Source organism: Moschus berezovskii, chromosome 6 (assembly GCF_049115385.1).
Source record: "Moschus berezovskii isolate FMDL1 chromosome 6, NW_MosBer_1.0, whole genome shotgun sequence".
Classification (NCBI taxonomy): domain Eukaryota; kingdom Metazoa; phylum Chordata; class Mammalia; order Artiodactyla; family Moschidae; genus Moschus; species Moschus berezovskii.
The window spans coordinates 79,277,384-79,302,186 of NC_142465.1; the positions used below are offsets into that span (position 1 = coordinate 79,277,384).

General features: G+C 48.0%; 2 protein-coding genes across 5 annotated transcripts in view; both read left to right on the forward strand.

The window, feature by feature from the left end:
- LOC129537174 (apolipoprotein L2-like) overlaps positions 1-24,803 on the forward strand; it is a 39,703-nt gene that overhangs the window by 183 nt on the left and 14,717 nt on the right. Inside the window, exons 2-4 of one of the 2 annotated variants that reach the window (XR_016037655.1) lie at positions 154-324; positions 14,598-14,675; positions 15,418-15,711. The gene's annotated coding sequence lies outside the window, so the exon portion shown is untranslated. Of the gene's footprint in view, positions 1-153; positions 325-14,597; positions 14,676-15,417; positions 15,712-24,803 lie in introns of those variants that run through there. The other variant, XM_088837198.1, reaches the window with a different exon arrangement.
- Positions 187-12,324, forward strand: LOC129537166 (apolipoprotein L3-like). 3 transcript variants are annotated; one of them, XM_088837189.1, is made up of 5 exons: positions 187-324; positions 932-1,011; positions 5,264-5,362; positions 6,680-6,806; positions 9,314-12,324. In XM_088837189.1, exons 3-5 carry the CDS (start codon positions 5,332-5,334, stop codon positions 10,203-10,205), a joined length of 1,050 nt encoding a protein of 349 aa, XP_088693315.1. In that variant the 5' UTR covers positions 187-324; positions 932-1,011; positions 5,264-5,331; the 3' UTR covers positions 10,206-12,324. The 3 variants fall into 3 exon arrangements, with proteins under 3 accessions (XP_088693315.1, XP_055252547.2, XP_088693316.1); XM_055396572.2 differs by lacking the exons at positions 187-324; positions 932-1,011 and adding an exon at positions 2,730-2,776; XM_088837190.1 differs by lacking the exons at positions 187-324; positions 932-1,011 and adding an exon at positions 3,360-4,524.

Here is a 24,803-nt window from a genome sequence, read left to right on the forward strand (position 1 = left end):
GACAGAGAGGCTGAGGGGTGGCCTTCGGCCCCTCTCCCAGGTACCAAGGGAGCAGAGCAGGCGACAGGGGACTCTGCAGGGGAGGTCCTGGAAGACTTCTCAGAGGAGGTGAAGCCAGACTTTGGCTTTACAGGGTGAGTATGGTTTCTCCAGGTTCGATGCAGCAGGTGTCCCTGGCAGAAGGACCTGCATGAACAAACCCTAGAGGCCACGTGGATGTGACCCTCAGCAGCAGCGGTGTGACCAGTATGCGGTGAGGAGCTGGTGTGTTCTGGAACTGCGCCACGTGCTGGTGGTCTGAGGGTGAATACAGCAGGCAGGCTGGTGAGTGGGTGGGTGGGGAGGACTGAGGGGGTGGAAAGACGGCCATGGGGTGGGGGAGTGGTTGGCCAAGGGACTCACGGTGTGTAGGTGGCAGGTCTCCTTCAAGGAGCCGAGGCAGGGTGGGTTGTGTCATAGGACGTGGGATGTCAAGGCTGGGGTTGATTCTCTAAGGGGGCAGCTGCTGCTGCTGCTGCTGCTAAGTCACTTCAGTCGTGTCCGACTCTGTGTGACCCCATAGATGGAAGCCCACCAGGCTCCCCCGTCCCTGGGATTCTCCAGGCAAGAACACTGGAGTGGGTTGCCATTTCCTTCTCCAATGTGTGAAAGTGAAAAGTGAAAGTTAAGTCGCTCAGTCGTGTCCGACCCTCAGCGACCCCACGGACTGCAGCCTTCCAGGTTCCTCCATCCATGGGATTCTCCATGCAAGAGAACTGGAGTTGCTTGCCATTGCCTTCTCCGAAGGGGGCAGCAGGAGGGTGGAAATAGTTCTGGGTGGGGCCTGTGGGCAGGGTGTTGTTAATTTGAGCCACTCAGAAATGAGGGTTTCACTTCCTTTTTGGTTTCCTGAATACATCTGGGACCAGAAGGTATGCGTTGTTTATTTCAGAGACACACAGAAGGCGGCTGCATCTGCAGAGCTGAGAACAACTGGATCTTGTTCACACTCAGCCAGAGGAAGACCCCTGGGTAAGCAGTGGGGTAGGACTCCCACCCATCTCCCCATCCTCAGGACGACTGTCTGCGAAAACCTTGATTGTCACTAGTTGACAAAAGAAGGGAAATGGAAGCTCAGAGAGGTGAGACCATGGCCCGAAGGACAGAGTGTGGACATGGAAGCAGCTGTATCTGACGGATTCCTCCCACCCTCGGGCACCCTAAACAGTGCAGAGGGAGGTAGACGCCAGCTCAGGTGGTCTCAGCTTGGGATGTGGACCCCTGAGGCATAAGCTGTGACCCGGAAGGAAGCTGTATGTTGTGGGTGCTGAGTCATCAGGGAAATCTCAAGATAGCTGAGGGGATGAGGACAGCAGGGGGGCTAGAATCCTTCCTCCTTGTGGCCTGGCCACCTTGAGTCTGCCCTTGGGTGCTGTGCTGGGGCTGATGTTCATCTTTGTCCACCATAAATATTGCAGACAGTGTCTTCTGGTCTCTCATTATTTCTGACTTGGTTTGTGGCATCCTTTTGAGATATTTAGTCTTTAAGAGGTCAAATAAATCAGACCTTCCTTATGGCTCCAGCAATTGTGTCTTGATGAATGGTTTCCCCAACTCAAAATTATTGTTAACATTTTTTTCCAGTATGCTAGCATTTCTTTTCTTTTTCCATTTTCATTTAGATCCTCTGGAATCGATTGGTGAGTACAATCTTATTGTTTCTTCCTCTTTCTCTTCGCCCCTCTTCATTTTTTCCTTCTTCTCCTTCTCCTCATTCAAGCAGGACATGTTTAAGGGGTACTTTTCTCGGTAGGAGTGGCACACCCATTTCTGTGCTTTCAAAAGTGCCTCCATTGCAGTCAGGAAATGACTCCACGCTTCTGCCCTCAAAGTCCCAGGCAGCAGTTTGGGAGCAGAGAGCGAGAGACTGGAGGAAGCTGGGCCCCACACCCAGACCGACCTGGACTGGACATCCTGTGGGAGGGGAGGCTTAGGAATGTCCTGCTCAAGTCTTCAAGTCTCAGGATAGTATATCAGATTTCAGGTAGGCCTCGTGTTTTGCCACAGTTCTCTCTTCCTCTTTCTCCTCTTATAATAACACCATGGCTGGAGTAAGGGGACATGAAGAAATGCAGGTGTTTCCTGCTACCTGAGAGTACAGTGTTCATACCAAAGCTTTCTTAAACCAAGATGGTGGAGAGCATAGACCATGTAGGTCTCACATCCTCTTTTACTGGCAGAGGGTGATCTTCTGGAAAGTGTGGGATGCCCATAAATGGAAACGCTCAGAAATCTGATGGCACTCTCTATCAGAAAGAGCTTTTAAGAAGACAGACCAGGAATACAAATGGAATTACTCAACAGTAGGGAAAAGAGTTGTAGTGCTATGTCTCTGAGAATCTGGTGGTTTCCTGCCCCAGTAAGAGGTCCCACGCCTCACGTTTTCTCCAGGCTGTGCCCGGGCAGCTGAAGGGCCCAGAAGCCCTGGAGCAGGAGGAGCGCAGAGAAGAGACAGAGCCCCGCCCAGTGCTGGGAGCTGAAGAAACGCCACACAAATAGCCCCACAGGCAGGAAAGTACAAGAGTCCAAGGGGGACTGGAAGGGAAATAGAGGAAGACAGCAGGGGAGGAAGACTCTGAGACGGGCCTCCAAGTGCAAGTAACATTTCACCTGGCGAGGCACGTGGGGAAAGGCCTTGGAGGGGAAGCCTGAGCGAAGGCCTGAGGCTGGGGGAACCAGAGTCCAGGCAGCTGGGAGTCCTCCAGGCCCCTCAACCAGGCCCTGTGGAGTCAGGAGGGTGAGTGAGACAGAGTTGGAGCCTGAGGAGGGCCTGGTGGCGGGCTAAGGACTTGAATTTGACACTGTCTTTACCCCTCCTATCCCTGCCCATGGACTATGAGCTGCACCACGTGGAGGAAGAGGTTTGGAAGCATCTGTGTCTGCCCACGTGGAGGGAAGGGCTCTGGGTCTGGCCATGCAGTTGGGCAGGGACAGGATTCTCTAGGGTCCTCCCCTCTCCCACTGGCAGCCTTTCCAGTTAGTAACCAATCAGAGGCTAACAGAGGAGGACACCCAGATAGGAATCCAGCAGAAGGGAGAACCATCCAGCATCCACAGCCAGCGGAGGCCCCAGACAAGGGTCAGGACCAGGGCAAGAACGGCAGGGCAGGATGGAAGAATAAGTCATGGGGCTTGACGCATTTTCAAGTGTTTGGCGTCATCAGGACCAGCCCTTTCTGCCTCACCCTCCTCCTCTCTCTGCTTGGCTGTTGGTCCTTGTGTTCCCAATTTCAACTGGCCGCCCTGTCTCCTGGGCTCCTGCAGCTTCAAGGCAGAGAAGGAGGCAGGGGACCAGCCAGCTCTCCTCCCCACGTGCCTGGAGACAGGCTTGTCTGTGTTAATTCTCTCCCATCCACAGTCATTGCCCACAGCCCCCGTCACCAGGCATACTCCCTAGTAACCAAGCTGATGGTTACTACTCTTGAGGGGAACCCTGGGCATTGCAGAGGGACAGTGATAGAAAGATTCTGGGATCGGGGCTCAGGTTAGGGAGTTTGGGGGAAACTCTATGGAAGTTCGGCCACTCTAGGTGGGGTGCTGTAGAGAATGGCAGGGGCAGTTTTCCCAGTGATTGTCTCAGTAACTCTATCTCCTGAGAGGTGAGACAGAGCAAGGATAACGGTGCAATTGGTAAATAAGGAGCAGTCATGATTTTCAGCCAAGCGAGGGAGTGTGAAGACCTTGGGTTCCTGTTGCCGCCATCCCTGCTTTTTATTTATTATTTTTGTTAGCAGCAAAGTGAGAAGCAGCCGGGTATGGGATCTTGAGCCCAGGGAGTGGGGTGGGACCCAGTTCTCCATGAACAAGGTTTCTGACCTTGGACAAATTACAGAACATCTATGCTTCAGCTTCCTTAGCTGTAAATGGGGATACAGCAGTACATACCTCCTGGTTATCAGAACAATATGGATTATATTTTATGAAGTCTTAGAGTAACTACCAATGTGGAGAAAAATCAGAAATACAAGCCACTCTCATGAGTAGCTGTTACTGGAACTATAAGGACTTTTACTATTATTTCAGTCAGGTCTCAGGAAGAATACTTAAATAAGTACTCTTTTGCCTTCTTAAAATACCGCCTAAGTGTAATTAACGTGCTTTCTTTTCTCATCTCCCAACACAAGATAGTCACAGCCAGAACCAAAAGAAGTTCTCTCTCTATAAAGATCTGCTATTAAAACAAGAACAGAGACGAGACAAAGGATGGACAGCATCACATATGATATGTGCGAATGTAAATTTGTACAGTTTCTTTGCATCACAAATAGCTTAAGTATGAAAAAATGTTAGGTGTTGATACCCTTGGATCTAGTCATTCTCCTTCTAGAAATAGCTTAATGAAAGAATTTTAAATGTAGGCAAAGTTTTATACAAGAAGAGTGTTCTTTGCACTATTATTTACATAAAGAATTAAAAACAGCCTGAAGTCGAACCATCAGGAATGGACAGCAAAGACGACACCATTCCGGTCCTGCACTGACCAGGGCAGGACTGCAGGGATTGGAGTGGGGCTGGCGGGACTCCAGAAAAAAGGTTTATGGGCTGAAGGCTATTGCAGAAGGGAGGAGGATGTGGGTTGTGGGAGCTACAGCACTGGGGACTTTATCAAGGCAGAGATTTGAGCACAGGGTGCATGACATCATTTTGCAATAAAAAGAGTCATTTTCCGATTAACATACATCCACAAATTTTTGTACATTAAATCAAGTAGAGCATAGTCATAACAAACCTGGGATTTGGATCAGAAAGCCTTGGGTTCAAGGCCGGGCTCCACAGGAATGTGAAAACTTGGACTGACCTAAGTGTAGGTGAGTTTCAGAAGCCTGCACGTCATAGACAGTGGGTCATAACACCTATAACCAATTAGTAACACAAGCGTTCCCAGTCTCATGTAGTTTCCAGAATATTCCCTTCCTACCTGTTCTTCTTTCTCTTGTTTCTATGCTCCTATTACTTCACAGATGGCTGTCTCCTCTCTGATTATCCTCTCCTTGTGCCCCAACAGGAGAGCAGGACTCTGACTGGGGAGGATGGTGGGAGGATGAGTAACTTTCCTTAACCAGTGATCTGCAGAGCCCAGGGGACAGAGAACCACGCTGGGTTAAGTCCACGGTGGCACTGGTGGCCGGCCCAGGGGAAACCTCCCAGGAGCTCACTCCTCCTTGCTCCCTACAGCCACTGCTCACCCATGATCAAGCCCACAATCTGTTTTCTCTTCCCCAAGGGTGAAACGACACCTTCTTCCAGCCTGACACAGGCGGGTGAGATCTCTGAGACCTTGCTGCTGCCACCATGAGCTCAGAAGATCCCAGTAACCACTCAGGTAGTCAGCCACCTCGTCTATGGCAGGTTCCTACTTGTGAGCCAGAATCGAGGGTGGTGCCTCAAGGCCAAATTAACCTACCGAGTAATCAAGAACCAAGAATTGCGTGATAAGCATCCCCCAGAGAGGCAATGGGGAGTCCCCGAACACTTGGCGGTCTGTCCCCATAGACTCTGTCCTGGTCCTCTTCTCAGGGAGCCATAGCCAAGATGATAACTTCCTCCCCGTGCCTCGTAAATCCCAGTTAATGACTCAGAAGAGAGGCCAGGACAGCCCATGGAGTGGGGTGGGCACAACGGAGGAAGTCCCCAAGGCCAGGCGGGACAGGGAGACGAGGTCCCCTGGAGCTTCTGCTGCCCTCGCCCTTGGTCCAAGCCTCATTCTGCTCCCAGACCCTGGGGTGTGAACACAGAGGTAGTTTCCTCCACTTCTCGCCCTGTGGCCCACCCAGCTGCTCTGTGAGGGTCAGCGGATTCTAAACTGAACCCCAATCTAGCTATGCTGCCTCCCACACCTGCCTCCCAGATCTGGAGCACCTTACCTGGCCTAACCTGTAAAATGAGAAGAATATTTCCCTATGTTGTGATGAGGATCAAACATGTGTATCCGTGGCCTGGACCAGGGCCTACCACATAGTAGGTCCTGCCTAGTGTGGTGCTGTCCTCTCTCCCTGGAATGTGTTAGTTCCAAGTAGAAACCTCTCCCCTTCTCTGGAATCCCCTCCCCCATGCTGTGCTAGGGCACCTGCCCAGGGCTCCCATATAGAAACACCTGATTACCAGGTGACTGCCTCAGGCAGGTGCTAGCTCTATTGTTCTCAAACGCCCAGGCAGATGCCCAGGTGCTCGTTATTTCCTCCACCCACACCCACCCTAATCAATCAAACCCTAATCTAGTGCTGTGGGTTCCCTCCATGAGAGCCCTGAGTTCATTTCTCTCTTAGTGATGCATGAGAAAAAGAAAACCTAAGAACACTTAACACTTCAGGGAAGAAAGACAGAGGAAGAGATCTGACGTCTCTTCATTTGATAAGGACACTGATATCACTGAATTAAGGCCCCACACTCAAGGCCTCACTTCACCCAATTACGGCCTTAAAGCCCCTATCCTCTAATGCAGTCATTGCAGAGTGGGAGGGTCTGGGCGTTAACTTATGAATTGGGGCTGGTGCATACAGTCCATCTTCGACCCCAGGTAAATCCATCAACAGCATGCAGTTGAGTGCTGCTCAGAAAGGGGAACTTTAACCACTCATACTCGATACCGTTTACATCACACCATAGTTTATTTAATATCCAATTTTATTTTTCTGTCTAGAGAGCCAAAGCTTTTATAAGGATGTCATTGAGTATGTCCAGGAGAGTGTGAGAAGGGAAAAACTGCTATTCCTGCTCACTGAAGACAAACCCTGGGAGAAATTTGTGACTGAGGCCGATTTGTCCAGGTAACCATGCAGGTACACCAGGAATGTCATCTACATGCCCCAGGAAGATTCTCCCATGCTGTTTTCCTCCAGTCAGATCCTATGGGTGGGGTTGAGGATGTTCCTCCTCAAGTTCCTATGTGGAATGTTTCCTCCGTGTTATTTGTTGGCAGTGAATGACGTTGGGTTGAGAAGAGATGAAACCGGCAAGGAAGGGCAGGTTATATGACCTTGGACAAGTTACTGAGCTACTCTCTGCTTCATCATGTGTTCAGTGTTATTGTGAGCACTCTGATCATGAAGCAAGTATTTTTCACTATTGCTGACACAGAATAGGTGCTCAATCAATGTATATTTTATAATAAACTTGTTGGGAAGAATCGGGGACCTTCTTCCTGGAGATGAAAACCAAGAAGGTCTTCCTTTGGCTAAAGTCAGAAAATCCTGACCCGAACATCATTTTGTGTTCCTGGGGATTCCAACTAGAACTCTTTCATTCCGTATCTTAGGAACTATACCAACACTGCAGTTTCCTGCTGGCCAATAAGGCAGAGAGGCTGGAGAGGAACTGGTTGGACCTGGTGGGATCCTGGATCTAGCCCTGCCCAACTCTGGGACTGTGGGTTTAAGACTTTGAGTGTCAGATTTGTTATGTGTTATGTGTCCAGTGGGAATAGCAATTCGATCTGATGGATTGTGGTGATGGCCTCAGAGTGAACTGCAGAGTCAGAGGTGGGGAACCAAGTCCAATCATCTCATCCAAAGGCCCAGAGAGGCCTAGACCAGGGTCAGACCCAGGGGTCAGGGTGGAGCAGAGGGTCCATGTTGGAGGACTAGTAGGCAGGCTTGGGCAGCAGGGCCAGGACTAGAGTGAAGAGAGTAGGCCCCAAGGACAGAGAACTGAAGGGGCTGTGACCCTGGTAGAGGTCTTGGGAGTGGGAGAGGGAACATATCTTCCCTTCCTGACGGGATCCCAACAAGTTGGGCTAGAGGGCCCTGGGTGACTGTGTCCCCTACACCCTGCCTGGGACCTGGCTTCTCACTCCAATTGGGACGCTCTTCTAGTCTATGAGGAGCCTCCCTGTCAGTGGGAAGGCCGTGTGGCTCAGTGAGCCCTCCAGGGTCATCATAAGCGGCTGCGATTATGTGTCATTTGAGGGATTCTGAGGAGCCTCACATATCCCCACCAAAGAGGAGAACACTTCCTCCACCAGCTGTGCAAGTGCCGGTCTCTTCAGGCTCAGCCATTCGGATGGGTGTTTCCTCAATTCTCTTGAATCTTTAGAGGTTCCATAAAGTTGCACACACCTTGGGGTGCAGGCTCATGAAGCTGTCACAAATTAACATGTGACCCCGAGAGGTCAGGGGTGCTGGGTGCTGGTTCAGGAGTCAGTGAGGTGGGCTGGAGGGGCCACGGGGGAACAGGGCTCATAGCACATCTCCTGCTTCTCAGTCAATATGGGCAGTGGACAGACCCAGTGTCCTTCTGCTGAGAAGGCCAAGGGTATCAGGCTTGGATGAGAGCAGATGCCAGGCAAAATGATCATTAAGGGTCCTTCTAACTGAGTTTTGATTAAAAAATATATAAAATTCTAGGCGCACAGTTAGCCAGTCTGAAAAGTATGAGGGCAAAGTCCTGGGACTATCCTTACATTTCCCATCATGGGCCAATTTGGGGGATCCCACAACCACCCTCAGATTCTAGAACTCCATAGAAGGATGCACAGACTCTTAAAGCTTCAGGATCCCAGTTGTGGTTTATTACAGGGAAGGATGCAGTTTCCCATCAGCCACAGGGCCGAGTCTGGACAGGATTCACACATGAAGCTTCCACTGTTACATTGTCCAGGATGCATTACTGTCCTGGATTCAGTGGGGCAGGACACATGGAGCACTGCCCGCCAGGGACGCTCACCCTATTTAACAACAAATTACCCTGACCTGTCATCTCCAGCCCCTCCCAAGGTCAGACTAATGCCCTAGAGCCCAGCTCTTCCAGAGGTCAGAACTGATACCACATGACCCAGAGGCCCATCACGTGTCAACTTGTCAGACTGTGCAGTGGCCATAGCCCTAGGCAGATGAGGACATTCTTATCAGCCAGAATATGCTTGGGGCCTAGGGACCAGATCCTAACAGTCAAGAGCAAGCAACAAGGTCACTATACACTAAGGTCCTTGAATGAAGGGTTTTCTGCTCTAATCCCACTTCTCTTTATCTGTGAAGTTCCCATTTTACACACATTCTGGAAGTGATGGTATTGGTCTGAAATTAAGGTATCTTTATCAAATCTCTCTGAAGTTAAAGGTATCCTAAAATGACCTTTGCTCATTTATTCCATGATTGGATAAGTCCATGGAGCACTAACAATATCCAAATGAGGGTTTAAGGTTGGAAAAGTTTTTACATTAGTAAAATTCTTGTGATTTACAATAAAATCTCTGTGGTTTATGCAGGATAGAGCTTGTTGAGCCTGTTTCACAGACAAGCAAGCTGTCTTTCTAGGGCTTTACTGTTCACTGTTACAGGGAAGAGGAATATGCACTACGAGAATATCTGAGCAAGCTGCAAACAGTCTTGGCCAGGGAGGACCAAGACAGCCTCCAAAAATGCCAGCAGGAAAAGGAGAGGTTTTTGAAGGAGTTTCCTCGGGTAAAACAGGAGCTGGAGGAGAACATAAAAAAGCTCCGTGAGCTCGCAGACAGCGTTGACAAGGTGCACAGGGACTGCACCATCTCCAATGTGGTAGCCTCCTCCACCGGCGTTGTGTCTGGTGCCCTGGGCATCCTTGGCCTGGTTCTGGCTCCCTTTACAGCAGGCCTCAGTCTGGGACTCTCAGCCACTGGAATAGGGCTGGGAGCAGCCGCTGCTGTAACAGGTTTGTCCACCATGGTGGTGGAAGGTGTGAACACGTCATCAGCAGAAACCCAGGCCAGTCGCCTTGACACAGCCAAAATAAAATCCTATAGAAGGCATCTCTACAAAGTTAAAGACTTTGGGAGGCATATTCATGCCATCAAGGTGGCCAGAGACAACCCTCAATTAGTAGCCACTGCTCAGCGCTACATAACCAACGGGCAAGTCTCTGTCCAAAGTGCCCAACAGGTGAGAAGACATTTCGGAGGCACAGCTCTGGCAGCGACTAGAACAGCCCGCATCGGGAGTGGAGTGGTGTCAGGTTTATTCATGGCGCTGGACGTGTACTCCCTGGTGAAAGATGCACAGCACTTGCAGGAGGGGGCAAAGACAGCATCGGCTGAGAACATGAGGCAGAAAGCCCAGGAGCTGGAGATGAAGTTGGAGGAGCTCACCTGGATCTATGAGTGTCTGCAATACGGCCTGACTGGGCCACCCCTAGAGCAACGCAGGGACCAGGGACATGGGCAGGATCAAGGGGAGAAACCGCTTATTTTGGATTGAAGAAGACGCTGAGGGCAGAATAAGGGAGAGACAGGGAGACTAGCGATGAGAGGCCAGGAATAGGCGAGCTTTGAAAGTGGGAGAAAGAAAAAGAGTTAGGATTGTAGAGACCCAGCGCAAGTAGCAGGGGCTCCTCTATCACCCTCCCCAGGCTTTGACATTCCAGCAAGAAGGGTTTCTCCCTGGTGATGGGCTTAGCCCTACTTTGCCAGCATCAACTCACCTGTGAACTCAGTATGTAGTGACTTGTTTGTTTCCGTGTTTTATTAAAGTGGAGTTGATTTACAATATTGTATTAGTTTCAGGTGTAAAGCAAAGTGATTCAATTATACGCGTATCTCTGCACATATTATCCTTTTTAAATTTTTTATAAGTGCTTCAGTTCAGTTCAGTCGCTCAGTCGTGTCTGACTCTTTGCGACCCCATGGAATGCATCTTGCCAGGCCTCCCTATCTATCATCAACTCCCGGAGTTCACTCAAACTCATGTCCATTGAGTCGGCGATGCCATCCAACCAGCTCATCCTCTGTCCTCCCCTTATCCTGCCACCTTCAATCTTTCCCAGCATCAGGGTCTTTTCAAATGAGTCAGCTCTTGGCATCAGGTGGCCAAAGTATTAGAGTTTCACTTTCAGCATCAGTCCTTCCAATGAATATTCAGGACTGATTTCCTTCAGGATGGACTGGTTGGATCTCCTTGCGCTCCAAGGAACTCTCAAGAGTCGTCTACAACACCGCAGTTCAAAAGCATCAATTCTTCAGCTTTCAGCCTTCTTTATGGTCCAACTGTCACATCCGTACATGACTACTGCAACAATCACAGCTTTGACTATACCGCGCTTTGTCGGCAAAGTGAGTCTCTGCTTTTTAATACTCTATAGAGGTTGACTATAACTTTTCTTCCAAGAAGCAAATGTATTTTAATTTCATGGCTGCAGTCACCATCTACAGTGATTTGGAGCCCAAGAAAATGAAGTCTGTCACTGCTTCCATTTTATCCCCATCTAGGAGGGCTGCATGATGCCAAATTCTCTCCCCACTCATGGAAGATGGAGAGATGTGGGACACAGCAGAGTGGGCCCCAGAGTCTCTGTGAAGGAAGAGTTCAGGCAGCTTTCCCCTTGAGGTGGAGCTGTTCCAGAAGTGAGCTGACACTTGATGCCACTCGCAGAGGGTCTCCATTGGCCCCGCCAGACTCAGCTCCCTGTGGCCCCTCCTTAGGCCTTGAATCACTTCTTTGGACAAGAGGTAATTGATGTTTATGACTCATCTGAAGCTAACAGGGAGCATTTGTGGAAGGAAAGTACATTGTTAGACTACTGGAACGTTTAAGGATTTCTCTTCCTCTAAGGAAACTGCATAGTCCAAAAAACAGACTGACCAGCCAGTTTCCCCATTTGAGGGCGAGTCTGAGCCTTAGTTTTCCCAGATGATATTGAGATAGTAAACGTTTTCATCACAGGGCTATGGTAGCTTGCACAATGGTGTGTGTGAAAGTGTTTTACAGACTGCAAAGGGTTCAGGTGTTATGTTTTCCCACAATGGTTCAGCTTTTTAACAATTTGTTTTCATTTTGAAAATCATCAGATTTACCATTTTACCCATTTTAAGTGTACAGTTCAGTGGTATTAAGGACACTCACATCATTGTACAACCAGCATCACCATCCATCCACTGAATGTTTTACATCAAAAATGAAACTGTCCCATTTGTATACTAATAACTCATTCTCCCTCCTCTCCACCCCTGGCAAGCACCAGCATACCCCTGATTTTTATGAAATTGACTCCTCTCAGGACATCAAGTGTGTGGAATTTTATACAATATTTGTCCTTTGTGACGGGATTTTTTTCTTTGTTTTTTACTTCCTGTGGTAAAATATACACAACATAAAATTCACCACTTAACCATTTCTAAGTGCACAGGCGAGTGGTATCAATGCATCATATGTTGTGCAGCCACCACCCCATCCATCTCCATATCCTTTCTCCTGAAACCTGAGCTCCACTAGACCAGACCTCCCGCTCCCACTCCCCCAGCCCCGGACAACCACCACTCTACTGTCTGTCTTTATCAATTTGCCTACTCCGCAAACCTAATAAAAACAGAAAATACAATAATTTTTTGTAACTGTTTTATTTCACTGAACATAATGTCTTCAAGGAGGATCCAGGCTGTGGCATGTGTCTGAATTTTCTTCCTTTTAAAATAATTTTTTAAAAAAGAACTTTCTTCCTTTTTTAAGTGATTCATAGTCTGTGGTATGTATAGACAGAATCTTTCTTATATTATTTTGCTTTCTTGCACACTTTGGCTATTGTGATGAGAGCAGCCTGGCAGTGAGTGGCCGAGACCAGTTCCCCTGAGGTCACCTGTGCTGTCAGCCTGGAAGGGATGCCCTGTGCTCTTCCCCAGATGCCCATCTCCATCAGCAACTCTGATGACTCTAAAGCCCTCTGGTCACATGCTCAGTCTGAAGCTCCCTACTCCCTCCCACTGGTCCTGTGCAAAGCGACGAGGACAGGCAGGCGGGTTGCTGCAGACATCCTGGGTCCTTCTCTTGTGATGCCGGGGTCAAGTGGAGCCCAAGTTTATCGTCATTGAATCTTTAGGATCTCCACATGGGGTGGTCTCAGCTCACGTCCCTGGATTGAGGTCTTGCTGCATCCTCACCTTGATTTGAGTCTGCAGCTCCCGTGGTTGCTCTCCCTGAGCTTGTGTTTATTGAGTTCATGATGGTCTGGTGTCTGTTAGGCATTCTCGGCAGAGGACCTTCATGACAACTGGACATAGCTCCTCTGGATTAGCTGAGTTCTGCATCTCAGGGTGGTTTTGCTTAACTTCCAGATAAACTCATGCTAGTGGAAGAGAGGATTAGTAGGAGGTAGGTTACTGGGGGAAAAATTATTTAAAGGGGAAAATAAAGGAACTTTAAACAAGGACTGGTGTTTACAATAGGCAAATGACAACCTCGGTTTGAATCTTGGCTCCTCCCCTGAGTTGCTGGAAGAAAGCCCCTCCTCACCCCTGCCAACAGCTACCTTCCTGCAAAAATCAGGTCAGATTCCTGGTCTGTGTTCCGGGGCAACTGTAAGACCAAACTGTAGAGTGCGGTCCTCATGGATTAACACCCATCACTTCTCTGTCCCTCCCTCTAAGATGGGGAAGCTGACCATGATGACTGGGGCCATTTTCTGGGGAAGCACCCCTGATGGAAGGCCAGGTGGGCCTCCATGGGGGCTCCAACCCACTGCTGCACCTTGTGGTGAGAACAACAAAGAAAAGACCAGGACTCTCAGGCTGTAGGACCTTTTCTTCTGTTTCATTTGCTGAAAAATAGAGTTGACACTTCCTAGAGCTGATGTGAGAGTAAAGCAGGAAAGGTGTGGACAGAGCCTGCCAGAGGGTGGCTAATGCTCAGCCCTCCAGATGCTTTGGCTCTTTGTTCAGGAACCAAACAGAAAATGAAACTGGTTCTCTGTTGTTGACTTTTCAGTTGCCAGATCACCAGCCTTCCGGGAAAGGTCCTCCGTTTCGAGAAAAGAAACTGTGCAGCAACTAAAAATAACCCAGGGTAGAAAGTAGCAGCATGCTCTCAGCCCTTCCCACACACGGTGTATTCATCCGAATGACCTTGACCACCAAGGCTGGGCCTCCTCAGGCGAGTTGCTGGGACCTGAAGGCACTAGGTCTGTGCCTGTCAGCAGGGCCAAGTCTAGAAGGACTTGATCAAAAGGAGTGGGGGTGGGGCGTGGACAGAGAGGCTGAGGGGTGGCCTTCGGCCCCTCTCCCAGGTACCAAGGGAGCAGAGCAGGGACAGGGGACTCTGCAGGGGAGGTCCTGGAAGACTTCTCAGAGGAGGTGAAGCCAGACTTTGGCTTTACAGGGTGAGTATGGTTTCTCCAGGTTCGATGCAGCAGGTGTCCCTGGCAGAAGGACCTGCATGAACAAACCCTAGAGGCCACGTGGATGTGACCCTCAGCAGCAGCGGTGTGACCAGTATGCGGTGAGGAGCTGGTGTGTTCTGGAACTGCGCCACGTGCTGGTGGTCTGAGGGTGAATACACAGGCAGGCTGGTGAGTGGGTGGGTGGGGAGGGCTGAGGGGGTGGAAAGACGGCCATGGGGTGGGGGAGTGGTTGGCCAAGGGACTCACGGTGTGTAGGTGGCAGGTCTCCTTCAAGGAGCCGAGGCAGGGTGGGCTGTGTCAGAGGACGTGGGATGTCAGGGCTGGGGTTGATTCTCTAAGGGAGCAGCTGGAGAGTGGAAATAGGTCTGGGTGGGGCCTGTGGACAGAGTGTTGGTAACTTGAGCCACTCAGAAGTGAGGGTTTCACTTTCCCTTTTGGTTCTCCCAATATATCTGGGACCAGAAGGTGTGCGTGGTTTATTGCAGAGACACACAGAAGGTGGCTGCACGCAGAGCTGAGAACAACTGGATCTTGTTCACACTCAGCCAGAGGAAGACCCCTGGGTAAGCAGTGGGTAGGACCCCCGCCCATCTCCCCATCCTCAGGACGACTGTCTGAGAAAACCTTGATTGTCGCTAGTTGGCAAAAGAAGGGAAATGGAAGCTCAGAGAGGTGAGACCATGGCCCGAAGGACAGAGCGTGGACGTGGAAGCAGCTGTATCTGACGGATTCCTCCCACCCTCGGGCCCCCTAAACAGTGCAGAGGGAGGTAGACGCCTGCTCAGGTGGTCTCAGCGTGGGATGTGGACCCGTGAGACATGAGCTGTGACCCGGAAGGAAGGTGTATGTTGTGGGTGCTGAGTCATCAGGGAAATCTCAAGAAAGCTGAGGGGATGAGGAGGGCAGGGGGCTAGAATCCTTCCTCCTAGTGGCCTGGCCAACTTGAGTCTGCCCCTGGGTGCTGTGCTGGGCCTGATGGGGGCAAATGGTTCCTTTTGAGACACAAGGAATCAGGTTTCATCACCCACCCTGTCTCTGAGTGCCCGCTCCGTGCCAGGCCCTGGGGCAAAACGCAGGCCTGAGGGAGGAAGGACAGGAGACCAAGTGGGGAGACGCAGGCCTTGCTTCACAACGCCCACATCATGATACAGGTTTCACAATCTAAGACAAGAAGCCAAACTGAGGATACATCAGTGTAACAAGAGGGGCGTGAGATTAGATCTGTGTGTTTATAAAGGTGGAGACACACCTAGACATTTCTGGGTTATTAAACTCATGTGCCACTCCCCTCCCTTACACACCCAGGTCAGAAGGTCTGGACGTGGCCTCCATCTGTCCACGGAGAGCTGTGTGACCCTGGGCAAGTTGCCTCCCCGGGAATTGTTTGTTCACATCTCTTACCCATTTGTGAAAAACTGCATTCAGTCTTTTCATGTGGATTTTAGGCGCTCTCTGTGTTGGGAATGCTCATCTTTGTCCACTATAAATATTGCAGACAGTGTCTTCTGGTCTCTCATTATTTCTGAATTGGTTTGTGGCATCCTTTTGAAAATTTAGTCTTTAAGAGGTCTAATAAATCAGACCTTCCTTATGGCTCCGGCAATTGTGTCTTGATGAGAATGGTTTTCCCAACTCAAAATTATTGTTAACATTTTTTTCTAGTATGCTTGCATTTCTTTTCCTTTTCCATTTTCATTTAGATCCTCTGGAATCGATTGGTGAGTACAATCTTATTGTTTCTTCCTCTTTCTCTTCGCCCCTCTTCATTTTTTCCTTCTTCTCCTTCTCCTCATTCAAGCAGGACATGTTTAAGGGGTACTTTTCTCGGTAGGAGTAGCACACCCATTTATGTGCTTTCAAAAGTGCCTCCATTGCAGTCAGGAAATGACTCCATGCTTCTCCCCTCTAAGTCCCAGGCAGCAGTTTGGGAGCAGAGAGCGAGGGACTGGAGGAAGCTGAGCCCCACACCCAGACCAATCTGGACTGGACATCCTGTGGGAGGGGAGGCTTAAGAATGTCCTGCTCAAGTCTTCAAGTCTCAGGGTAGTATATCAGATTTCAGGTAGGCCTCATGTTTTTCGATGGTTCTCTCTTCCTCTTTCTCCTCTTTTCATAACACCATGGCTAGAATAGGAGACATGAAGAAATACAGGTGTTTCCTGCTACCTGTTCATACAAAAACTTTCTTAAACCAAGACGGTGGAGAGCATAGACCATGTAGGTCTCACATCCTCTTTTACTGGCAGAGGGTGATCTTCTGGAAAGCGTGGGATGCCCATAAATGGAAACGCTCAGAAATCTGATGGCACTCTCTATCAGAAAGAGCTTGTATGAAGACAGACCAGGAATACAAATGGAATTACTCAACGGTAGGTAAAGGAGTTGTAGTGCTATGTCTCTGAGAATCTGGTGGTTTCCTGCCCCAGTAAGAGGTCCCACGCCTCGTGTTTTAGCCACGCTGTGCCCGGGCAGCTGAAGGGCCCAGAAGCCCTGGAGCAGGAGGAGCGCAGAGAAGAGACAGAGCCCCCGCCCAGTGCTGGGAGCTGAAGAAACGCCACACAAATAGCCCCACAGGCAGGAAAGTACAAGAGTCCAAGGGAGACTGGAAGGGAAATAGAGGAAGACAGCAGGGGAGGAAGCCTTTGAGACGGGCCTCCAAGTGCAAGTAACATTTCACCTGGCGAGGCACGTGGGGAAAGGCCTTGGAGGGGAAGCCTGAGCGAAGGCCTGAGCCTGGGGGAACCAGAGTCCAGGCAGCTGGGAGTCGTCCAGGCCTCTCAACCAGGCCCTGTGGAGTCAGGAGGGTGAGTGAGACAGAGTTGGAGCCTGAGGAGGGCCTGGTGACGGGCTAAGGACTTGAATTTGACACTGCCTTTACCCCTCCTATCCCTGCCCATGGACTATGAGCTGCACCATGTGGAGGAAGAGGTTTGGTAGCATCTGTGTCTGCCCACATGGAGGGAAGGGCTCTGGGTCTGGCCATGCAGTTGGGCAGGGACAGGATTCTCTAGGGTCCCCCCCTCTCCCACTGGCAGCCTTTCCAGGAAGTGACCAATCAGAGGCTAACAGAGGAGGACACCCAGATAGGAATCCAGCAGAAGGGAGAACCATCCAGCATCCACAGCCAGCTGAGGCCCCAGACAAGGGTCAGGACCAGGGCAAGAACGGCAGGGCAGGATGGAAGAATAAGTTGTGGGGCATGACGCATTTTCAAGTGTTTGGCATCATCCAGGATCCAGCCCTTTCTGCCCAAGCCCACCTCTTCTCTCTGACTTGACTCTTCATCTTCATGTTTCATGGTGGCAATTGGCTGCCCTGGCTCCTGGGCTCCTGCAGCTTCTAGGCAGAGAAGGAGGTAGGAGACCAGTGAGCTCTCTTCTCTCACCTGCTTGGAGGTGGGTCTGCCTTCTCTCCCACCCACACGGTCAGTGCCTCCAGCCTCTGCCACGGGGCACCCTCCCTAGTGAGCAACCAGATGGTTACTCTTCCTAAGGGTCAACCCTGGGGATTGGAGAGAGAAGCTGTTAGAAAGAAAGATGCTAGGATGAGGCTCTGGTGAGGGGATTTGAGGGAGACTCTAAGGAAATGGGGCCACTCTAGATTGGGTGCTGCCGAGAATGGGGGTCAGTTCTACAAGTGTGAGTCTCCGTAACTCCCTGTATGGAGACCAGAGCGAGGATAAAGGTGTAATCGGTAAAGAAGGAACAGTCATGCTTTTCAGCCAAGGGAGAGGGTGTGGTGTTGGTGGGGGCACAGTGATGGGTGTTTGCTGTCTCCTTCACTCCTGCTCTCAGGGTGACCCTGTGTGAGGCTGCAGTTCCGTGAGAGCCTTTACATCCAACGGGAGAAGAGCATTGCCCTGTTGTGATACCAGGCCAGCCTCGGGATGTCAGTGCTTGTTCTTTCTTTCTCAATCCTTTATAAACATTCATGTAAATAAACAGAAAGGAATATACCTATAGACTTCAAGAGTCCTCTTCTTTTTAAACTTAATTAACAATGGAGATCCAACCAGTCCATTCTAAAGGAGATCAGTCTTGGGTGTTCATTGGAAGGACTGATGCTAAAGCTGAAACTCCAATACTTTGGCCACCTCATGCGAAGAGTTGACTCACTGGAAAAGACTCTGATGCTGGGAGGGATTGGGGGTGAGAGGAGAAGGGGACAACAGAGAATGAGATGGCTGGATGGCATCACCGACTCAATGGACATGAGTTTGAGTGAACTCTGGGAGCTGGTGATGGACAAGGAGGCCTGGCGTGCTGTGATTCATGGGGTCGCAGAGTTGGACACAACTGAGCGACTGAACTGAACTGAACTGAACTGAACTGACTGAACAATGAAATATTTCCCATTATACTTACTCTTCTTGGCAACATAGAAAGAAAAGAAAGATACTGACTCAGTCATGTCCAATTCTTTGTGACCCCGTGGACTGTAGCCCACCGGGTTCCTCTGTCCATTGGATTTCCCAGGCAAGAATACTGGAGTGGGTTGCCATTTCCTTCTCCAGAGGACCTTCCCAACCCCAGGACTGAACCCATGTCTCTTGAGTCTTGCATCACCTGCATTGCCACTAGCCCACTTTTTAACCTTTATATCTCCCTTTTTGACCACACTTTATTTAAAGTCCTCTCAATGGAATATTATTTTGAACCCATGGCCTTTCACAGACTCAGCTTGGCCCAATGAAACATCTTCATAGTAATCACTATCTTTTATTATTAGTATTTATGTGGGTGCCCCTTCTGACCTCTTCTCTGATCATCTTCAAGATCATCCTTGCCTTTGCAGGAGCAGAGATGCCAGCCTGTGGGATTCACCTCCCCTGCAAGGGGTCTTCCTTCCTTAGAGTGGACAGAAGCCCATCGGTGCACATGTGGGTGGGCACGATGCTGCTGGACAGTGTGTCTGTTTAGGGTTACTGTTCATTCTGAGTATTCTGGTTTAACCCCAGTTACCATCCCTACTTAGAGTATTTAGAGGGCTTCCTTAGTGGCTCAGAAGATAAAGAATCTGCTCGCCATGCAGGAGACTTGGGTTCCACCCCTGGGTTGGGAAGATCTCCTGGAGGAGGTAAGGCCCCCTCCAGTACTCTCACCTGGAGAATTTTCTCCAGAAGAGCTTGGAGGGCTCCAGTCCCTGGGGTCGCAGAGTCAGACACGACTGACTGACTAACACTTCCACTTTCACTTTTGCTTTCTTAGAGAACTTGGTTTCATCAAAATGAACATGTCTCCCATACTGACAGCTGTCACAGCAGGAGTCACACTTATTTCTTGTTGGCATTAAATTCAACCACTTCCATCATCTTGAGGGTGGTGGCACTAGAAACCACCCCATATACTGACTGCTATAAAGTGACAGCTGCTGTCTTAGAGTTAAAACAATCCAGTCCTAAGTGCATATGGTTAAAACAGATCAATTTGTACAGAGGGTTCTGCTCTTCCTTACCAAGGAGAAGCTTAGATAGTTAATCGATGTCTTTAAATGATGTTACTACATTGGGAGGCGGAATGGTGTGAGAATGTGTGCTCAGGAGACAAGAACCTGGACTTGGATTCTGGCTCTAGCACTAGCTGTGTGCTTTGAGTAAATTGCTTCACCTCTCTGAGCTTCAGTTTATTTTCTTATAGGATCATTGTGAGAACTAAAAGGAATTGAATTCGTACCAAGCAGTTGGGAAGGTGCCTGGTGCAAAGTGGGGAGTCATCAACAACAATAGCTAATCAGTATTTAGGATTGCATTTTTCTTTTTCTTGACTTAAAATTTTGATATTATTCAATTACTTCTGACTGGGAAAAATAAGGATTTCTTTTTTTTTTTTTAACTTTTTCTTATACCTTTCCCCATATTCTGTTTATATCATTATTTCACTAATTTGATATCCCCTATTAGGAAGCTTGGCATCTGGTCCAATCACTTCATGGGAAATAGATGGGGAAACAGTGGAAACAGTGTCAGATTTTATTTTCTGGGGCTCCAAAATCACTGCGGATGCTAATTGCAGCCATGAAATTAAAAGACACTTACTCCTTGGAAGGAAAGTTATGACCAACCTTGATAGTATATTAAAAAGAAGAGACATTACTTTGCCAACAAAGGTCCATCTAGTCAAGGCTATGGTTTTTCCCGTGGTCATGTACGGATGGGAGAGTTGGACTGTGAAGAAAGCTGATCGCCAAAGGATTGATGCTTTTGAACTGTGGTGCTGGAGAAGACTCTTGAGAGTCCCTTGGACTGCAAGGAGATCCAACCAGTCCATTCTAAAGGAGATCAATCCTGGGTGTTCATTGGAAGGACTGATGCTGAAGCTGAAACTACAATACTTTGGCCACCTCATGCAAAGAGTTGACTCACTGGAAAAGACTCTGATGCTGGGAAAGGTTGGGGGCGGGAGGAGAAGGGGAATGACAGAGAATGAGATGGCTGGATGGCATCACTGACTCTGTGGACATGAGTTTGAGTGAACTCCAGGAGTTGGTGATGGACAGGGAGGCCTGGCGTGCTGTGATTCATGGGGTTGCAGAGAGTCGGACACGACTGAGTGACTGAACTGAACTGAACTGATTAGGAAGCTTTGTACTTGTAAGCAACTTATTTACATCTCCATTTCTTATGCTTTCAACTGGACACACTATTCCTTGATTGTTAACTTTGTAAGTTCAGTTCAGTTCAGTTCAAAACTGAGATATTAATTCTCCTCCTTCCTTCAGTGCTTCAGATCCCAAATTCAGAAGTATATTTTAATTTTTATATTGATTAACAAGTACATTGATCATGGAGGAAGGTTTTCTTATCTCTCCTTGCTATTCTTTGGAACTCTGCATTCAAATATTTGAATGCAGAGTTCAAATATCTTTCCTTTTCTCCTTTGCCTTTCGCTTCTCTTCTTTTCACAGCTATTTGTAAGGCCTCCTCAGACAACCATTTTGCCTTTTTGCATTTCTCATCCTTGGGGATGGTCTTGATCCCTGTCTCCTGTACAATGTCACGAACTCCATCCATAGTTCATCAGGCACTCTTTCTATCAGATCTAGACCCTTAAATCTATTTCTCACTTCAACTGTATAATCATTAGGGATTTGATTTAGGTCATACCTGAATGGTCTAGTGGTTTTCCCTGCTTTCTTCAATTTCAGTCTGAATTTGGCAACAAGGAGTTCATGATCTGAGCCACAGTCAGCTCACGGTCTTGTTTTTGCTAACTGTTTAGAGCTTCTCCATCTTTTGCTGCAAAGAATATAGTCAATCTGATTTCGGTGTTGACCAACTGGTGATGTCCATGTGTAGAGTCTTCTCTTGTGTTGTTGGAAGAGGGTGTTTGCTAAAACCAGTGTGTTCTCTTGGCAAAACTCTGTTAGCCTTTGCCCTGCTTCATCCCGTGCTCCAAGGCAAAATTTGCCTGTTACTCCAGGTATTTCTTGACTTCCTACTTTTGCATTCCAGTCCCCTATAATGAAAAGGACATCTTTTTTGGATGCTATTTCTAGAAGGTCTTGTAGGTCTTCATAGAACCATTTACCTTCAGCTTCTTCAGCATTACTGGTTGAGGCATAGACTTGGATTACTCTGATAATCAATGGTTTGCCTTGGAAACGAAGAGAGATCATTCTGTCATTTTTTCAGATTGCATCCAAGTACTGCATTTCAGACTCTTGTTTACTATGATGGCTACTCCATTTCTTCTAAAGGATTCTTGCCCACAGTAGTAGATATAATGGTCCTCTGAGTTAAACTCACCCATTCCAGTCCATTTTAGTTCACTGATTCATAAAATGTCGATATTCACTCTTGCCATCTCCTGTTTGACCACTTACAGTTTGCCTTGATTTATAAACCTAACATTCTAGGTTCCTACAATATTGCTCTTTGCAACATCAGACTTTATTTCCATCACCAGACACATCCACAACGGGGTGTTGTTGTTGCTTTGGCTCCGTCTCTTCATTCTTTCTGGAGTTATTTCTCGACTGATCTCCAGTAGCATATTGGGCACATACCGACCTGGGGAGTTCATCTTTCAGTGTCCTGTATTTTGCCTTTTCATACTGGACTGGAAAATCTCGGTTTTCATTCCAATCTCGAAGAAAGGCAATGCCAAAGAATGTTCAAAACCGCACAATTGCAGTCATCTCTCATGCTAGCAAAGTAACGCTCAAAATTCTCCAAGCCAGACTTCAACAGTACGTGAACCATGAACTTCCTTCAAGCTGGATTTAGAAAAGGCAGATGAACCAGATATCAAATTGCCAACATTTGCTGGATCATCGAAAAAGCAAGAGAGTGCCAGAAAAACATCTACTTCTGCTTTATTGACTATGCCAAAGCTTTTGACTGTGTGGATCACAACAAACTGTGGGAAATTCTGAAAGAGATGGGAATGCCAGACCATCTGACCTGCCTCCTGAGAAATCTGTATGCAGGTCAGGAAGCAACAGTTAGAACTGGACATGAAACAACAGACTGGTTCCAATACTGAAAGCAATACTTTTCAGATATACAAATATACAAAGCCTGTATATTGTCACCGTGCTTATTTAACTTATATGCAGAGTACATCATGAAAAACGCTGGGCTGGAAGAAGCACAAGCTGGAATCAAGATTGCTGGGAGAAATATCAATAACCTCATATGTGCAGATGACACTACCCTTATGGCAGAAAGTGAAGAAGAACTAAAAAACCTCTTGATGAAAGTGAAAGAGGAGAGTGAAAAAGTTGGCTTAAAGCTCAACTTTCAGAAAACTAAGATCATGGCATCTGGTCCCATCACTTCATGGCACATAGATGGGGACACAGTGGAAACTGTGGCTGACTTTATTTTTCTGTGCTCCAAAATCACTGCAAATGGTGATTGCAGCCATGAAATTATAAGACACTTATTCCTTGGAAGGAAAGTTATGACCAACCTAGACAGCATATTAAAAAGCAGAGACATTACTTTGTCAACAAAAATCCGTCTAGTCAAGGCTATGGTTTTTCTGGTAGTCATGTATGGATGTAAGACTTGGACTGTAAAGAAAGCTCAGCGCTGAAAAATTGATTTTTTTTGAACTGTGGTGTTGGAGGAGACTCTTAAGGGTCCCTTGAACTGCAAGGAGATCCAACCAGTCCATCTTAAAGGAGATCAGTCCTGGGTGTTCATTGGAAGGACTGATGCTGAAGCTGAAACTCCAATACTTTGGCCACCTGATGTGACGAGCTGACTTATTTGAAAAGACCCTGATACTGGGAAAGATTGAGGGCAGGAGGAGAAGGAGATGACAGAGGATGAGATGGTTGGATGGCAACACTGTTACAGCCACGCATTCTGGGAAACAAACTCACTCAGGAGGACAATGCAGATAGTGGAGTGCAGTTTATTACACCGGCAGACCCAAGGCAAAGTCTCCTCTTAGCCAAGGACCCCGACCAGCACTTGTGAAAATCTTTTATACCCCATGTATACATGTCCGAACCCACCACCCCAAATTCCTTGAGACTTACATAAAACAAAGGAAGGGTAAATACAATCACAATAACCCCATCATTCATGTGTTAGGTGTTCAAACAGTTAATAATCAGTAAGCCTGCGGTTACATTCTGATAGATACAGAAAGAATTTATGACCTGTCCGGAGACAGGGGTGATTAGAGTCCATTTTCTCTTAGGCGATGAGTAACCTGGATGTGATCTTCAAGATTCCCCTGGCAGCAGAGGAGGTCTTATCCTTCTATTGTAGTTTCCATAGGCACTAAGCACAGAGTTCAGGGTCCATTGGAGAGGTGACCAAGCATGATCAGCATAAACAGGCCTAAGATGGAGTCCAGGCGCTATGAATTCCTTCTTCATCACTGACTCAATGGATGTGAGTTTGGTAAACTCTGGAAGCTGATGATGGACAGGGAGGCTTGGCGTGCTGTGGTTCATGGGGTTGCAAAGAGTAGGATACGACTGAGTGAACTGAACTGATATATATCAACAACACTTCACTTCTTTTTTTTTTTAATTTATTTTTTTTAATTTTACAATATTATATTGGTTGGTTTTGCCCTACATTGACATGAATTCGCCCCAGGTGTACATGAGTTCCCCCTCCTGAACCCCCCTCTCACCTCCCTCCTCCCTTTATCCTCCCTCTGGGTCATCCCCGCACACCAGCCCCGAGTATCCTGTAACATGCATTGACCCTGAACTGCTGATTCGTTTCTCATATGACAACATACATGTTTCAATGTCATTCTCTCAAATCATCCCACACTCACCCTCTCCCACAAAGTCCCAAAGACTGTTTGATACAACTGTGTCTCTTTTGCTATCTCGTATACAGGGTTATATTTCCATCTTTCTAAATTCCATATATATGTGTTAGTATACTGTATTGGTGCGTTTCTTTCTGTCTTACTTCACTCTGTATAATAGGCTCCAGTTTCATCCACCTCATTAGAACTGATTCAAATGCATTCTTTTTAATGGCTGAGTAATACTCCATTGTGTATATGTACCAAAGCTTTCTTACCCATTCGTCTGCAGATGGACATCTAGGTTACTTCCATGTCCTGGCTATTATAAACAGTGCTGCGATGAACATTGGAGTACCTGTGTCTCTTTCAATTCTGGTTTCCTCCTCTTTTTTTTTAACACTTCACTTCTAAACAGTCTCCAAAATAATCAAAATGGGAAAACCAGGACTTGAACATAGATAAATT

What these genes read in the sequence shown, in the direction of transcription:
- LOC129537166 (XM_088837189.1), top strand. Translation starts at nt 5,332, where the DNA reads ATGAGCTCAGAAGATCCCAGTAACCACTCAG. An exon ending in AGATCCCAGTAACCACTCAG is followed by an intron (nt 5,363 to 6,679) that starts GTAGTCAGCCAC and finishes TTTTCTGTCTAG; the next exon opens with AGAGCCAAAGCTTTTATAAG. An exon ending in ACTGAGGCCGATTTGTCCAG is followed by an intron (nt 6,807 to 9,313) that starts GTAACCATGCAG and finishes TCACTGTTACAG; the next exon opens with GGAAGAGGAATATGCACTAC.